An 18,873-nucleotide genomic window follows, 5' to 3' on the forward strand; every position below is an offset into this window, starting at 1 on the left:
CAAGGGAGGAGTTCAAGGTCTGGAGGCCTCCTTGCACATGAGACGCACACATTCTCTGAGTTGAATGTCCACACCGCGACAGACAGAAACACACACAACATTTTTCAAACACATCTTTTGGGGATGTGCATGAAAAATGCAGCACACACTGACTTAACCATGCAACACTCCACCGCTGACATAAACATACTTCACCCTGAACCCCCACTCATCCCCTGCAGCTCTGTTCGTCAGCATCAGCCCTTTGGGCCATCTACCCACAAATTTATTCCCCTTTTCACCCATTTATCTATCGACTGATAAATTGACTTAGGGCCCATCTGACCTCTGGAGACAAACCATGACAAGCCCTGCCCCTTGTTAACCCCAACACCCCCTTTTCAACTGTCCACTGCCAGCAAATACCCCATCAGCCCCCATCCATCCATGGATATTAGGTATGCGCGGCACACTTGCTGACACGTAACATGTGTTGGTGGGTATCTGCTGGGCAACCATGTGAGACAGCAAGTCGATTGGTTGATTTCTTTAATTTGGGGGTGTTTGGAAGGTTTCCTCCCTGATGACAAGAATCGAGTTGCATGTGCAACCGCAGATCCTCCACCTTTCACAACCACCATTAGCACTGTTGCAAAAATCCCTCACCAGTAGCTTTGTAAATTCATTGTTGGCCCATTTTCTCTCTCTCACACACACACACACACACACACACACACACACACGCTGAGACTTTCTATACGTTAGCTTGAAGATGCATATCAATTCATGGATGGCTTTAACTGCATGTACTGTAAATAAAAACTAGACAAACTCAAACATGTAATTACAGAGAAAGAGGGACTCCACCTCAGTGTTACAATTTGTTTGATATGGGATCGAAAAAAGGAAAACACAGTGAGACCATTTGTATATTTATTTGTACTTTATATAGGTGAAAGTGGGTTTTTGGTGTCTGTAATCTTCCACAAAATCACCCCTTGTATTTTTTATACTTAGTACTTGCTTACTTGCTTATTGGTGTTGTGTAAAATATCCAGAAAATGTCCATGTTTTGTCCAAACTACTGTCCAAAATCCAAAGATAACCATTTACTTTTAGGTTAGCACAATACAAGAATTAGTCAGTTTCACAAACTTAAACCAGGTTAAAGTACCAGAAAGTATGGGGCAGTTTTCTTTAAAAATTGGAATTGAAATATAATTGAATCTGTCACTTAATTTGTTTAACGTCTTCAATAGAATCAGAGTGAATTTATTTTACCCACAATCCCTGTCATTTAAATGAAATTTAGAGATTTGGGTACAGATTGCTGTAGTGAATGGTGTGGAGCAGTAAGGAGGAGGAGCCAAGCATTTGTCTTGAACTCAGGATCCAACGGTCAGCACACCATCTACGGACGATCAGCTTTGGTTTCTTTTCAACAGTGTAGGTCTGAGCATGGTTTGATAAAATTCTGTAACAGATTATTTTAAACACGGAGGCTTTAGCTGTGTATATTTAAAGCAAATTTGGTAGCACTTTTAGTTTAGACTATGTTTTGCTCACCCCCTACAGACCGTATGCCAACTTTTAAGTGTATACGGACACATATTAAAGTATCTTTTCTTTTTCAATGTTGTGTTTCAGTAAAAACTGTTTCAATTTTACTTCTTGGTTTTATTTGACTCTGATACGGACAAATCTGTGTGTCTTTACAATACAGTAGAGTACAGCGTGTCACTCTGCTCCTTCAGCTGTGTGTTTTGAACAATGGGCCAGGGAGCTGTGCTAGAGAGCAAAGAGGAGAGCTGCCTGTGTTTATGACTCTGTTGTTGCCTTAATGCTGCTTAACATACTCAGCAGGCTTTTTACTTTAATAAAGGCTGGATACTGCTACAAAGCGCTGTGTGTGCGCGTTTCTGTGTGGAAAGGACATAGCCCTATGCTGTATACATATATAAAGTCTGTGAATTTGTGTGTGTCGGAATGAGTGATTACTGTATGCGTGTGCTTATGGTTCTTTTGGAGAATGTGAAATGTCTGGCTGTAGCTTTAAATGCGACTGGCATTCAGCTAAATCGGGCGTCTTGGTTTATGTGTGAGACTGTATGTTTGAGTGGATCTGCGTAGGTGTAAAATCTTTGTGCCCCCCCCCCCCCCTTGCCTTCTTACAATATGTTTTCTTAGAATTATCTCTTTTTCTTATCCCACATCCCACCCACACACACCTACACAAACACACACGCAAACAAAAACACACACCGCAACCATCTCTGTTGACAGAGTAAATTGTACGAAAAGCTTTTAAGGCAATTAGTGGATTGAGCTGGAGCCTTTCTTCCCATTCGCACTGTTCATTAGCAGCTCCTCCAGTCTGTGATATTACCATCACTCCAAGCGGGCATCAACACCACTCACTTCTTATACATGTGTGTGTGCAGATGTGTTTCTTCATGTCTGTCTGTGTTATTTTACACATCTCCTTCCTGAGGCACAACTTCAAAGCACACAGTTGTCAGAACATAGATCCTCACAGCTCTCTGTTTTAATCCATTGCAATGAATGTACAAATGAGAAAAATCTATTGAGACACGGACACACACACGCACACACACATACGAGTTATGGCCATCATTACTTTTCCTGCGTGATTATTTCTTTATTAGCCTTTTTTCCCCCCCAAAAAATGATCATGATGATGAACTTTTCTGTCAGCTTCCATCGTAATCTAAATTTTCTTCTTAGAAAATAACAGAGACTCCTCATAAACATAGATTTTAAATAGAAAGTTAGTAATAAAACGGCCAGAGGAGAGGATGGAGAGTCATGCTTGTGATGCCATCACACCTTGTCATTGTGTGTTGTGTAAACAGTAAACGGTTCCCTCGACATACACGAGTGAATAGTGCAGCTGGTAACTCTGCAAATATGTGGCACAGTGATATATCCTATCATAGTTTTTAGACAACTGTAAAAACTTTATTGCACAGTGGGCAGACCGCGCATCTTAGTAAGATGCGCATGTAGCTGATGTTTTATTAAATTAGTTACATTTTTTTAAACTCACTACCCACCCCCTTGTGGATGGAGCATAGTGGTTCTATGCAGTATCTTGGCTGTTCCTGGGGCTGTGCTCTTCTGTACATGTTGTGGAGAAATTAGAGTCGAATCCCGCGTTGGTCAGCCGTCCATTGGGGAGTTTATTGAACAAACCGTCACAGCAAATGTGCGTACAGAATGCACAAAATGTCCGACGAGCTCATCTAGTGACACCCTTTTATACCGTTTTATCATAACAAGTGTACGTGGCCCTCTCCGGAGGCGCCTAGCTTTCGCAGTTTATCATAAACACGCTCCTTCTAACTATCAACAATATTCTGAACCAGTCAACAAGGCCCAGGATGTAACTAGGCCAGAAGTCATGAACATGTCATGACATCCTTCTCCCACATACACAGATATGTGATGTAGTTCCTGGGATCCGTTGGAGCCACTGTCCCTGTTTGGGGGTCCCGGCTCTGAGTGCTCCAACTGACGCCATTGCTGCCCCCACTTCCCACAACTTTTCCACTTACTCATTCAGCCTTTGGTATTTTTCAAGCTTCTTGTAGTCCTGATGTTGCTGCCACATGGTATTGCTTGATCTACCACTACTGCCTTCTTCTGCAGTTTGCCCACCACCAAAATAATCTGTTGGGTAACCAGTTTATCAGTCTGGATCTGGAAGTACTTTCGCTCTGTTATTCTCCACAACCTTTCAGGGTATCTCCCATTTTGACTTTGGGTTATGGCGTTCTATGTATACCGTACTTGCCTGTATTTTACACCCTGCTACTATGTGGTGGACAACAATTATACTATTGTGATACCATTAGAAAAATTTAAAATAAAAAACATTCTGGATATCTTCATAATATCAATATGATATTAAATTATTCTTATAAAGTAAATACCTTAAATGAAGACATACCAATTATGACCCATACAGTTTGCGCTGGTCTGTATCTCTATTTACTGACACTTTTACTGGAAAGTTTTTATTCGATGTGTTTATATTTGTCTGTTGTGTTTAGATATGTGTGCGTGTGTGTGTGTTTGATAGAGAGTTAATTATGTGGAACACTGGAGCGTCACTAGCTTTGAAGAGGGGAGAACCAAGAGCTGTACATTATTGATGAGTGGCACACATTGCCAACATAATCATAAACACAACACACAAGTGTGTCCATGTGCACTACCACGCGCATCCAAACCAAAGTCTGAACACACAAGCACATAAATAGTGTATAGATCTGGCAGTGATCCTTTTCACGAGCTGCACAGCGTTAAACAGTTGTTGCTGACATACTTATTCTACAGTATCTGCTATACATTAGGCCTTCATCAGCTCTTTCTCCGGTCCATATGGGACTGTCATTGGCCCGGCGTGCTACATTATTTAGCAGACGGAGTATTTGATCCCACAGCTAGAGTTGAGCTCAGTCCATCATTAATGGGGAATTCGTCTGGAACAAGCGTATTTTTTCATTACCGTAAAGCTCAAACACAAAACAAGCATGTACACACAAAGACAATGTGTGTCTTTAAAAATTAACTTTTTTGTTTTGTTTTCCTTTTGGTGCATCACCTTTCAGTTTCTTCCTGAACAGTGAACAACTAAAGCTCACATTTTACGCCTGCCTCCAAAATTATTTGGATACAATTGGACTAAAAACTGAGCAAATATGGCTTGAAATCTGACCCATCAAGACACACACGCTAGATCATGTTGATGGTGGACGCACTGCTCTGTGGACACCGTAACGGTTTCCGCTTTCACTACAGAAAACATCAACAGATAACCAAGTTTTTCATATAAACCAGATGAAAAAGCAAGTAGAATCCAGCTGCACTGTGATGGCACTCTGGCACTGTGAAAGAAACCCATTAGAAGTAGGTTTGAAATACAAACTTGAAAATATTTTTGTGTTGCATACTCAAATTGAGTTTTTAAAAAATTTAGTTTTTGGTCCACATCCTTTAGTTTTTTTTCATACAGGAAAGAGCTGCTGAAAAAGGGAAACAAATAACTGTTTAATATGATTCACATCACTTAAAGTGACAAACCCGTAGAGAATGTATCACCCTGTTTTATATTTAGTCTCAGTTTTACAGAGCAGAACTAAAAAGACAAAGTATATTACTTCAATTTGTGGCATGGACATGCGGTTTATTCAGTTAGCCATATGCTAACATAAAGTCGCGTGACTTCATAAACTGGTAATATGTCAGTCATGTTTATGCTTAAAATAAAAGTCACTAGAAAATTAATTCACGCTGCCTTGATGACGTGCATAATAGTTTTCAACATACAAACGGACATGTCAGTTCTGACTATTTTAACATTTCTGTTTTAATTTGTGTTGTTGGAATGTTTGATTTTATTTTTAATTTTTTTGCATATAGTGTCCATCAGTCTAATATAGAGTTTCTGCTGTATGGAAGAAGAAATCAGAACAGTACCAACATCCCAATGCTTTGTTGTTGCACTTGGGAGCATAGTTGACCCAGAACTAGCAGTAATTTAATATACAACTAAGCCTAGAATCTTAAAAGAGAAGTGATTCTGACTGATGTATATTCCTATAAACTGCCATCGTACAGTTATTTTGGCATTAGTGTTGTATACAACAAGATTTTGAGCTGAGTGGGACATTTCACTGAAAGGGCTTTAAAAGGCACGGCTAACCTTTTCTCTGCAAACGTCTTTTTCCATTCTGATAAATGGAAATATTGCTAATGTAGTTTGCCATGTTTATCACTGATTATTGAATCAAATCCTATTCATTTATTGTTGGAGGTTTTCCAAATACCATTTGTAGTGATGATGGGAGAGTCGAACCGCTACGCAAAGCACATCCCAAAGATTGTAAATGGCGTTCAGGTCTGGACCCTGTGGCGGCCAATCCATGTATGAAAATGATGTCTCATGCTCCTTGAACCAATCTTTAACAATTGGAGCCTGATGAATCAGGGCATTGTGATCTTGGAACATGCCCGTGTCTTCAGGGAAGAAAAAAATACACTGGTGGAATAACCTGGTCGTTCAGAATATTCAGGTAGTCAGCTGACCTCATTCTTTGGGTACATAATGTTGCTGAACCTAGACCTGACCAACTGCAGCAACCCCGGATCATAGCACTGCCCCCACAGGCTTGTACAGTAGGCACTAGTCATGATGGGTGCATCACTTCATCCGCCTCTCTTCTTATAACAGGGTAAATCTGGACTCATCAGACCACATGACCTTCTTCCATTGCTCCAGAGTCCAATCTTTATGCTCCCTAGCAAATTGCAGCCTTTTTTTCCCCCCGATTAGCCTCACTGAAAAAGTGGCTTTCTTCAGGCTACAAAGTTGTTTAGTCCCAATCCCTTGAGTTCCCTTCTCATTGTGCGTGTGGAAATGCTCTTACTTTCACTATTAAACGTAGCTGTGAGCTCTACTGTTGTTGTTTTTTTGTTTTTTTTTTACAGTTTTTAATAATGTGTTGCACAGTTCTTTTAGTAGTTTCTCCTTCGATGTTTTCTTTTCCACGACCACAAGATGTCTCTTCTGACATGATTGTTTAAGAAATGAGAAGCTACTCACTGCAGCTACTCAGTTAGGGGTTAAATAACTTGCTGCCAGCTGAAATCGTAATCATCCATGAAGTAATTATCCAATAAGAGGCTCTTACCTATTTGCTTAGTTGCTTAGCCAGGTGGTGACTTTTATTTTGGACAGTCGGTGTATAAGAATATACTGAAAAGGTCTGATAGGAAGTTAATGAGCTCAGAAACACTAAACAGTCACTCTGTGACATATTTGTCTGATGTACTACTGATGTAGCTATCTCTTGTAGTTCAGTACCTGCTCATCAAGTCAGTGCAAGCTGGTGAAAACATTCTTACCGGGGGATTTTATGATTCTATGGGGGCAAGAGTCAAGCATGTATACTCTAGACTCGAGCTCCAGATCAATACGCTATAGAACAGGCCACGGAGCACAAATATTGATGAACGGATATGCATAAATCTCATCTCACACCAGCCCTAACCCTCGGGTAAAGAGGTCCAAAATAAGAGTGAGTCTGGTATGTTGAGGGGTCAGGAGATGAACGCACATATATGAAAAGAAATAATGTCTGTTTTCACACAAACCGTTGCTGGGAGCAGCGATACATGTTTGTCTCTGTGTGTTTGCGTGTGTGTGTCCTTGTGTTTGTTGCTCCATTTCTCAATTCAAGCACGGACAGTTGGAGACTCAAGGGATCATACTGGTGTTATTGACCTTTTTTTCTGTAGAAGCCAGAGAGCGCTTTACATCAACACCGCTCCTTTAGTATCAACCTATTATGAAATTTAAAATGAAACCTCCACAATCCTCCAAAAGCCTCCATTAAATGTTATTATACATTAGACTTTTTCCTCTGACTTCACTAATAAGCCACTTCTTTCATAACGTAACTCTGTGATGGAATCCTCACATGCAGAACATTAAAGGTGATTAAGGGTGTCCCATCTTTAAATATTAAAATGGTATTGATAGTGATACCCCCTGTAAACAAATGGGCCCACGTAGCATTTGCTTATTTTACCGTACATTTTTTCAATTTAAAGAGATCTCAGACACCAATCAGGTGTTTTTCTTTGTGAAGCAAAAGATATAGTGATGGAGTAGGTGTAAACTCAAGTGAAATATGCAGTTTTCTACACAGGAATAGATATGTAATCTTTCAGGCAGGGAATTTAGCTCATTGAAGTTGAATCTGTATTACCCACCACACAAAAAGAAACATTGACATTACTTTAGCCCAACGTTGCACTTGCAACGCTCAAACCTTCATTAGGTTTTCGCATCAAAGACTCTGTCTTCATCAGCTCTGCTTCCATCTGACAAGTAATATCCACCTATATTCATCCAAGTTTACATGTCTACCAAAATACCCTAACAGTTTCTATAGTTGTTTAGCTGATAACTCCACCATGTGTTTGTAACAGAGGCACCGGGAGTTGTTGGGTAATCTCGTGGTGGTGACAAAACTTCAGGAAGCCGCTGTTCACATGCAAGCGCAACACCCCACGTAAAGGATGACATGGCAGTTTGGCAATTTTATTTTCTGTGTGTGTTTTCTTCGGTTTATTCTTATTAATTTCAGAAATCTCCCCAGTGTTTTCATTCCTCCCTCTGCTGCAGTTTCTCGTGTCTTCAGTGGAGCTTCAGGCAACATTTGAGCCACACACCACGTTATTGATTAAATGAATGTGTTTCGTTCATTTTCTCCTTCCTAATGCTACATTTGCATGAAAACAGGTGGATGTAATGTACTTTGTCTAATTGTACAGATCCCTTTGATTTGATGTGGCAAATTGTTGTATTGATATCAGAATAAAAGAAGTAATGGAGGTCAAAGTAAAGCAGCATTCCACATGAGTTCTGACACAGGTACAGTGGGAGATAAAGGAAACTCACTAAGACTCATATGATCCTTTAATCCTATACTCTGGGCTGAAGAAGTCTTTGCCCCATAGCAAGGACAAAATCCCTGTACCATGTTCCATATTTCCACTCTCTACCATCATGATGATATCACAGATGTGTGTGTGTGTGTGTGTGTGTGAGAGAGTGTTTATGAACGTGTGTTTTGGAGCCGCACAGCTCCTCTTGACTCAGTGAGACTGACTTCTGAGGGCCCTGTGGTGTGTCTGAAGTCCTCTAAGCTGCTGACCTCCTCACATTCAGAACTACTCAGTGGTTGAGGCACCACCTGATCCTCTCAGTCTCTCCTCCACTCTCTCTTTACCCTTTTGTTTTAAAACAAGACTGAGGCTGAGCATTGTGAAGGCTATTTAATGTCCCTTACGCTGTCTTTGTCTTTTGCTCTTTTTACCGCTTGCCCATCTCTCACTCTCTCTCACTGTCACCCATCTCTCTAAACCACCGTGACATGACTGGTCCCATGTTGCTATGGTGACAGTCCCACTGGTTTGGTGGCAGTGGCATTGGCGTGTGTGCTCCGTTTCTTTTCTCGTGGGTGTGAGTTCCCAATTGATAGGTTATGTGTACTCAGCTGCCAGTGAAGGTGTTTGTAAGTGCCCATGAATGCTTACATTTTAGGTGTGCTTGTGTTTTCTGTTTGTGTGTGTGTGCAGGTGTGTGGCGTTGCATCCTTTTGCAGATGTTCTCTGGCCCCAGTGCCTCCTGCCAGCTGCTCCGCCCCCAGAAACACTCACATACGCACACACTCCGCTTAATTAAGAGGATTGTGCCATGGTGGGCGACTCAACAGGGGCACGATGGCACACACATCAGACACTCTCACCAGAAGTGCTCAGCACAGTGTGTCTATTAGCTGTTTTTTTGTGTGGGTTGGTGTATGTGGGGAGATGATCCACTGGTGTTGCCCTTGAAGCCCTGCGGTTGTGATAGTAGTGATGGTGGTGAGTAAACATGCAGCTAATCAGGCCGATGTGTCTAATCCACACACTCCACCAGGCACCACAGGCAGGGATAGTGACACCAACAGGCTTTCTGTCTGAGCTCAGCAGGGAGTGACGGGAGGAGGAGGAGGCCGTTGGGGCAGTAGGAAGACGGAGAGAAGCAGAAGAAGAAGCCAGGATTTGGCTGAAGGTCGGGGCAAGAAATTTTAGATCATAGTATTGATTAAATCAGAGAGTGAAGAGCCAGTGATATGTGAGTTGTATGTGTAGTTGAGGCTTGAGGTTATTAACTATTTTATCAAATTAAATTCAATATTGAATCTACTGTTCATGGGGGTGAGGGTAAGGGACACGAACTACTACAGATTTTAGTGTTAGCACTTAAATAAACATTAATTAAAGTAGTCTAATTCATTTTCACAACTTGCTGATGTAGTTAACAATAATTTGCTAGGTGTAGCAACAGTCAGGATCACAGAAGAATCCAAAGCCTGCTAACGCTACTTTCCTGTTTTCAACATTGATTATGCTTATGAAAAATATATTAAAGATATTAAAGGTTCAACAAGAAATCTGTTAGCAACAGAGCTTCCTCAGTTGGTGCATTTTACCAACTTGCAAGCATATCCAAAAGGAAACCCAATCCCTTGTATTACTTGTGTGTACAACCTAAGTTTTTTGTGAATTAAGGTGTAGGGGAAATGGAAAGACCTGGGTCACAGAGAAAGAAAATATGAGTAAGAATTTTTTATCCATATCATATATATATATATATATATTATATATATATATATATTATATACAATTTCAAGTCAAAACTGTAAGGTTGAAATGGTGTACAAATCAAGTTTAAGGGGAAACTGAATGCCATGTTTGTGTAAGTGAGAGAGCAAAAGCAGATTTTAAGAAGAATATTTGTAATCAGGACTTTAAGGTAAAACTCACCTAATGACAGGTTGTGTATGATCTCTTACATTAGGTGTAGAATTGTGCATTAATGTACGCTGCTCTTAAGTTAAAGGGATAGTTTGCCTCACAAAATCGTCCCTCCCGAAAAAAGTCAGACCTCACAATCGCTTGGCGCTATTTTCTCTCCCTTCATATCTCTGCATGCTGCCGCCTGCCGACAGCCGCGCTTGTTTCACGGTGCAGACCGAAGTGCAGACCGAGCAGTCCCCGCTTCCGAGCAGTAAACACCGTAACAGGCGCGGCTGTCGGCGGGTGGCAGCATGCAGTGATACGAAGGGAGAGAAAATAGCGCCAAGCGATTGTGAGGTCTGACTTTTTCCTGGAGAACGATTTTGTGATGCAAATGTATTATTCTTTTGAACGCATATTGTTTTGAGAAGCAAAACGCTTTATTTTTTAAACCCCAGCCAACTAACCGGACTACTTTCGTCAACGCCAAAACGAGGCCGGAACTCGGCTCACAGGACGCAGCAGGGGGTAAGTCAATGTTCATAAACGATATTGCTAGTATGGGATGTCATACAGCTTCATGTCAAAAGAGGCGAACTATCCCTTTAATCCCTTTCTTATTTACGCCTTCACTGCCCCCTTTAATGTGTGTCTTAGCCTCATCTACATTTGCAATGCTTCAGTCCTGCTGTTCTTCTTGTTCCTTATTATCTCTTCTGTGTTCCCCTTTGGTCTTCTTTAACTCATCCACCTCTCCAGGGTCTCTGTTCTCTCACTATTATTGTCCTTTTTTCTTTTTTTTTTCTGCCTCCTCTACGCCGTCATCTCCTCTCTCTTCTCCCTAACACACCCGGACACAAGAGAACACCACGGATAGTTAATAATTCTCTAATTTCCACTCTTCACGGTGTGTAGACGGTGTCGCAGATAACCTGATTTATCAGACGGCTATTAGAATTTGAATCAGGAGTATTAAAGCAATGGACATTAACGTGCACATTGTTTAAACAACGCCACGGGACTAATGGATTTCAAAATGCATTTGTCAACACCGTTTTCAGTGAATATAATTAGTCAAATGAGAGCAAAGCAGTGGATGAGACCAGAGGAAGAGTTTGGAAGCAGTTTAATGGGCAGAAAATGAAGCCATATATGCAGACACTGCAGCAGGAAGCTGGAGGATCGTAGCTGTGATGCATACACAGACGAAGGGGGTTTGCATGTATGTCAAATATGACACAAAAATACACACACTTATATTACCCTGAAGGTCTTCCTTTTTATGAAAAATAAACAACTTTTCAAACAAGCTGAAATATATATTCTGACCAAAACATATCCCTGCAGCCATGCTATTTAGTTCTTGGATTGGCATTCTGTGTTGCCTCAGTTTTTATCCGTGGTACTCAGGAGCACCGTAATAATGGAAACTGTGTCTTTATTACAAATAGAGCAGTTATCAGAATGCTTTGTTCTCACATCAGACAATCTTAACACGTAAGACCGGTTACAGTCTTTGTATTATAATCCTTAACTCGGATAAAATACTGAACCCAAAAACGAACTACTCCCGCTAACAGTGTTCTAGCGATGTTGCCATACCACAATGCACACTTTAATATTGCAATCATTGTTGGAAAAAAAAACTCATAAAAACGTCAAAATGCTACACCAGGTGACATATTTCTTACTTTCATTGAGCACAAACTGCCAATTACATTGTTCTGCTGATTAAAAAATCTCACCTTCGCACCACATGAGTACTGAAACATGTATTTGTGTTTTGGTTTTAAAGATTTAGCGTGTCCTCGGTTAGAATTAGTCCAACTTTCAGGCAGCGTAACTTCATTGACCTTAAAAAAAAAAAAACTGTCTACTTTATTAACATTCAACAGCTCTATGTTAAATATATATTAACAAACAGCTTGTACAGTTGCTTGGGTAAATCCATAGACCATGGGAAAATATGTTCAGGAAAGAGTGCTTTCACTGAATGTGTTTTAATGCCTGTAAATTGGTCAAAGTCAAGGAGCTTTTCATTCATGTGTCCTTCAAGAAATTACGCACAACCAAATTCTAAGCTTGTTTGTTGCCACAGTCTGTTCTTATTTAGTGAGTACCCACTAATATTTAGGATTCACTAATGTGTTTTGCTTTTCTGTCAGGAAAAAAAACAATAATGATGATTGGATTTTTAAATGATTGTATATGAAAACCCTTGGTTGATTTGGCATCAGTGGAGAGGAACGTCTGACTGGACACTTGTCAGGGCCAGCTTTTCATCTTTCTTTCTTGACCTGTGAAATCCCCCTCCCTCCTGTCCTCTTCCAGTTGTCATTCTAGAAGAGGGTGACAACTACCCCCCCCCTTTCTCTTTTGTATTTTTTCTTTTTACTTCCACTATGAGCACCACAAATGAGCTGATGTTTGACATTTCAGAAACAAATATAAGAAAACTGGCAAAATGAAACATAAGCATTAAATGACAGTGAATAATTACTGTAGATAACATTAGAAGTAACTTAGAAAACAGTTTTATTTGTGTTGAAAAACACGACACATCCAGTGGACAGTGGGTGTAGAGCTGTGCAGATTTGTTTTGTGTCACCCTTCTTTTTTTTTACTTTGAATTTAAGTGATGTAAGATCTTTGCATGCAACATGATACATCCTTGCTTCACTTTCTTGCTATGTCTTTGCTGTCTGTCTGCACTCTTGGATCACTATCTGAGTATGTGGGTGTGTGGTACTGTTTCGGATTCGCACTTATTTTGATAAAAAGGAAATTTCACGTTGTGCTTATCCACTGATTTACAGATAAGGTTTAAACTTGCAGATGAAATTAACTTATGAATTTCAGAAAAAAAAAAACAGTCAAGAAGCAGCTGAGAGCTTAAGCCCACACAATCTGGAAAAACAACGATTTTTCTCTTACGAGTAGATCTCCATCGAAGCAAGCGTGTTAGATGTGGACTCAAAGCTCTGTGAGTCTGCCACAGGACGAGAGATGACCGCTGGGCTGACAGGGCAGCTGGGTGAGGCGTGGGTGGGGTAAAAGGGGGCTGCTTGAATACTAATGCTTCACTTTAAGAAGTCAACCCTTTTTTCCATCATTACATCCCTCTTTACTCTGTCTATATCTCTCCCTCTTTCTTCTTCTTTTTTAAATCTTTTTTTCTCACTCATCCTACTCCTCCTGACAGTTTTCTTCCTCCTTCATCACTCCTTGCCTTCTCTTCCTCTTCATGTCCTGCACTCCTTTCCTCCCTGCACCAGTCAGTTCCAGCCTTTCCATCACCCACGCTGCCTCTTCTCTCATCTTTGTATCTGACTCTCCATCTTGCAGCAGTCGTCAAACTCATCTCTCTAAGATTTGTCTCTTTGCTATTCACTTTTTAAACCTCCACACACTGATGCATGCACACACACACACACACTTGACAAAGGCAGCTAATTACAGGCAAGTGTCCACTCCAGTCTTTCTTAAATACCGAGCTGATTAATGAGACAGAGGTGTAGGGCCAGGAAGTGTCAACCTTGGTGGGTGGTGATACACACGCCTGCCTCTTACAGCTGTCTCACACACATATACTCAATTTTCTTTTTCACACTTGCTTATGCAAATTATCAGCTATATGTAGCCTTGTTACAGAAATATTGATATCAGTGTTATGTGTCTTACATCCTCCCTCCTCCTACCTTCTCCTCCTCCTTAACCTCTCTCCATTCTCACCTTCAAGTCTCTGCTGCAGCCTGTTGACTTGTGCTGGTTTTCTGTACAGTAACTTCCACAGTGGAGAGCTAAGCAGCAAGAGTCAGCCCAAGGGGGGGTGGGAGGAGGATCAGGTGTAGCGGGGGCCTCCTCTGATGTGATGTGGGCTCATTTTCTCTGCAGCGGCTCAGGCACGACTCACCGTTGGCTCAAAATGGCCTCCGACACATCTCTATGTCTGATTTGTGTGTGTGTTTGACCCTGAGGACCGAAGTGAATGCTGCAGGAGCAAGGAGATAGAGTGCAGCTGCTGCCGCTGAACGCTGACACACATGCAGAGAACAAAATGCGCACGCACACCCGCACAATCACAATCTCGACTGGGTCAGCCAGGTTCAAAGCATTTGTATTCATAGAAGGTTTTGCATTGGCTCCACCACCTACAGTGTTCCATCTAACTGTGGGACGTGGCTTTTTACTCTTACACTCCGAAGACCTTGGACTGTTTCTGAGTGTGTTTATGGCTGTACTTATGGCAGTATGGTGCTACCTGAGTGAGTGCACCTGAATGCATTTTTTCCACTTGGATCGTCCTTGAAAATACTTGTAGGTTTGTGTTTTGACACTCAAAACTAGTGACAAATCATCTGTTGCTGCGCATGTTGCGAGCCTGATCAAAATACACCAGTGTCCGCTTCACAGAATCATGCACAAATCTATAGACGCATTTAAAGAAACACTCAAAATCAGACCTTCCACAGATCTGCTGAACTGTGCGGCAAAAAAAAAATGCTTGACATCGTCTTCAATGTGACTCAACACAAAAGTGTATGGCAGAGTCACCTAAAATGACTTTACTATCTGAACAATTTCAGTCAAAAAGTGTATTCATGAGAGAAGGAGCGAACCAACACAAGAATCGTTTAAAAAAAAAAAGGAATATAATGCTGACTGTTAAGCGTGGAGGTGGCAGTTTAACGACAGAATGCTTTTGCTGATCCAAAAATCTGCCTCAATGGTCCAGCTGATGTGCTGATGTTGATGATGTAATTTTGATCTTTAGATGTGTTTAACAGAGTTTAAAATTTGACATATCAGTACAGAACTTTGGTTTGATTTGCCTTTTGTCAAATTGATTATCAACAAACCACACCCCATTAATAATGGGTGTTCCTGTATCATAATATGATACAGGAACACTCAAAGTCTGGGGGCAGCTGTATGTTCAGCTCCCATATTTCCACTCATACATTCCCTCCATAATTCCCCACTTACTTTAGTCCCTCCAGAACTGCTCGACATTCTTTCCCAATACTGTCTCTATCGCAAACCTGCAGAAGTGAGTGTCAGCTTTTAAGCGTTGATGTGACTTTCTCTGTTTGTCTTTTTGTGATATTCAGACACATGCAAGAACTCACATTCAGCTGTCTCTCTTCTGACTGAAACGTAACAAATATAGAGAAGCTTTAAAGAAGCAGAACAATTTGACTCCTGTAGACCAACAGTTCCTTACATAAGCGGCAACGTTCAAGTACACGCAAACAAAGGCTGTTCAGAAATTTATCTCAGAGAATCAAAGCTCATAGATTCTGGCACGCATTTGACAGATGATAGAACAAAAGGATGGGATAGTCTTCTGGCTTCACTGATGACGAAATTGGAGGGATTGAGACAGAAAACAAAGCAGCATGTGAGGAGATTTGGACATGTGATAGATGTTTAATTCCATATGAAAACGATATGTGGGCCCAGCACTAAATACAGCTCAAACTAAACTTTAAATCAGAGTTTACAGAAACCTGCTCTGTGCCCTCGCTCGGCCTTAGGTTCAATCCACTGAGCCAAATTGGTTCAGGCAAGAAAAGAAATATGGCCAGAGAGCTTTTTCTGTTGCTCCCTTTAGAAAATCAAAATGTAAACAAAAAAAGAGAACATTACCAACTTGTGCTGGGATTTCTTATTGTCTCCATCCACTCCACCCTGATACAATGGTATCAGTAAACGTGAAAAGGAATAGTTTGACAAAATAGCCGGGACTCTGAATTGCATCTTAATGAATGCATTTTTATTTTTCATTTGGTTCCCTTTGCCTATTGATGAAGAGTTTTGATCGAAAATAGTTGAAGTTAGGAAACTCTCCCTCAACTCGTGTTTCCAATGCATTTAGGAAGTACGGGCGGACAACACTTTGTGAAGTTTATTTGATCATTATATATCAAAACTTGGATTGTATGTTCAAGTTTTGAAAAGTATCAGTCACAAAGTAAAATTTGTATCCCACACCGGTAGGACTGTAATTCTAAACAAATCAAAAGTTTGATTCCCAGTGCCTGCTACTTCAACAGGGAGGGTGCGCTCAACAACCATAGCTGGATTTTATTTGGGTTATTAGCTTTTCTGGCAGGTGAAAAGAAAGGACTGGTCAAGTCACACAACGTGAGACGTTAACTACAGAAATATGACTTTGGATTTCTAAAGTGAGATTAAAACAATGAAAGAAAAACCAGATTGAAATTAAATGACCTAAAACTAAACCAAGAATAAACATGAAATTCTATAAAAGAGACGAATTTTGCAAATTGAAAGTGTATCTGAGCAGCTCTAAAGGAAGGGGTGGATGAGGAGAATGAAGCATTAGCTCGTGTGCAGAACGTAACAGGCTGACCTGGCATAGCATGGCTCAGCATGGCTCAGCATGGCACAGTATGGCGGGCTCCAATGAGGCTTCACCCACCCAGGGCTCCATCCCGCCTGAGCTACACACAATCAGACCACAACAGCGAAACCTTCGGCAGGTTACCATAGCAACCCGGAGGCAGAGCCTGCATGGGACAAAGGCAGGCAGGTCGTGTGTGTGTGTGCGTGCGAGTGTGTGTAATTGAGAGACAGAGAGTGAGTGATGTGCGGCAGAGCAGGCGCGGCCCTCCTGGGGCCCTCATTCGTTTGTCTCTCGCTGAGACCACAGGAGCCCTGCTGCAGCAGAGATGGAGGTGGTGGTGGTTGGAGTGAGGAGCGGGGTGGGGGGCAATCCAAAGAAAGGCAACTGATGTGGAAAGAGAGGAGGATGAAAAGACGCAAGAAGGTGTAGGGTTAGAGGAAAGAATAAGCACCGAGAAGAATGGCAGTATAAATAAAACAAATGTGTGGGGATTTGGATTATTTTGATTCCATTTGTTCATGCACTCATCTATCAGTCATGTGTAATACCTCAGAGCAGAGCATGAACCCTGACAAAACTTTTAAAAAATTACTTTCAAACTCTGGCATAATTGCACTAATTAGTTGGCGCTCAAAAATCTAAATTTTAATAACCTGTCTACCACACAGCAAGCTCAAATGGCTTGAAACGGCACTGCCTTCTATTGTTTCCCAGGACATTATAACATGAAAAGTGCACTTAGGAATAACTAAATGTGCAAAACATCAAAAATGTGTCATACATCTCATGGCAAACATGGCCTTGAGCACCAGATGTCCCTTGAATCTTGCTGCAAGATACCCAGAATTATTCATTTTCTCTAAATAATAGCCTCACAACCTTGTAGTCTTTCTTTTGATATTATCACATTGATGATATGAAGTGGTCTTCGTCACTTGTTGCCCAACAGACTTACTTTATGCACGATCCCTGCACTGATTGTGCCCAGTACTCCTTGTTATCTACACCAACAGCTCAAGTGAAGTTAAATTCACATATATAAGTGTGCTTCATAATAATGAATTATCACGAGTCTGCTGCGTCAACACGCTGCATGCAGCATGACTCCTACCTGCTCAAACCATCCACAAAGGACAAAAAGTATTGTGGTTCTTATTCACTGATTGAGAAACTGAGCTTTGATTTGATCAACAACGAGTGTAGCTTCTGCTAAAGAAACCATACAGTACAGTGCACGAGTCACCCCTCAGAAAGTGGCCAGTTTGAGGGACTTGGCTGAAAATGAGGGATGGGGAAACAGCTTTCACTGACTTTCACAAAGCATTGAGAACTATTATTAAGACCTCTTTTAAAAGATTACAAGAAAGTCTGACTCCTTTAAAGAAAATAGAAAGAAATGAATAGTCACTTAAGACTCAATTTATTGTATTAGTGGTCAGAAACTTGAGGGTCACATTTTACAGATCAATCAGTGATTTACTATTCCTACTGATGTGTTGGCATGGTATTTTAAAGAGATGAGGGATTAGGTATACACTGCAGAGCAGGGCAGGTCCTGTCAAGACAAGACGTATAATCATCAGAACAAGCTCACAGAAAGCTCGATCGTTCTCAGCAAATCCAATTTTCTCTTGTTTATTTTCCAGGTGTAGATCACACAAACAAGGACCTGAAGAAAAACTTTGTGAGTACATTTGAAATTTGTTCAACTGAAATGAATTTGGGTTTTATGTGAAATGGATCTCCTAAACAATAATGGACACAACTTCCCCTTCAATTTTCTCCCTTCAAAGGTTGTAGTTGTACTTTGGTGCCGTTTGTTGCAGACATACCTGGGTTTTCATTAGCTCGAGATTGGCTTTGTCTTAATCGGTTTGCTTTTACATCAAACCCAAGACAATAAAAGTTTCATAGAGAGATAAAGCTGTTAGGCTGATGTTATTCAGGCTATGAAGCATATGTGTTGTGGCAGTTTAGTTTGCTCCTGCCTTGTCATTTATAATCCTATAGGCAGTTGAAAACACGCAGGCCAACTTGTACTTTGTCAGAGCAGATTGTCTGGCATGGATAAGCCTGGCTGCTGAGAGAGAGATACATAATTGCTCTTGTACAGTGTGCTGCCAAGACATCCTCCTCCTCCTCCCATT

General features: G+C 41.0%; 1 protein-coding gene across 1 annotated transcript in view; it reads left to right on the top strand.

Moving 5' to 3' along the window:
* Positions 1-18,873, top strand: part of LOC142380538 (furin-like protease kpc-1) — a 166,088-nt gene that overhangs the window by 70,004 nt on the left and 77,211 nt on the right. The window contains exon 7 of the mRNA XM_075466455.1: positions 18,373-18,410. Within this exon, the coding sequence (XP_075322570.1) occupies positions 18,373-18,410 (38 nt within the window). The remainder of the gene's footprint in view (positions 1-18,372; positions 18,411-18,873) is intronic.

Source organism: Odontesthes bonariensis, chromosome 5 (genome assembly GCF_027942865.1).
Source record: "Odontesthes bonariensis isolate fOdoBon6 chromosome 5, fOdoBon6.hap1, whole genome shotgun sequence".
NCBI lineage: Eukaryota > Metazoa > Chordata > Actinopteri > Atheriniformes > Atherinopsidae > Odontesthes > Odontesthes bonariensis.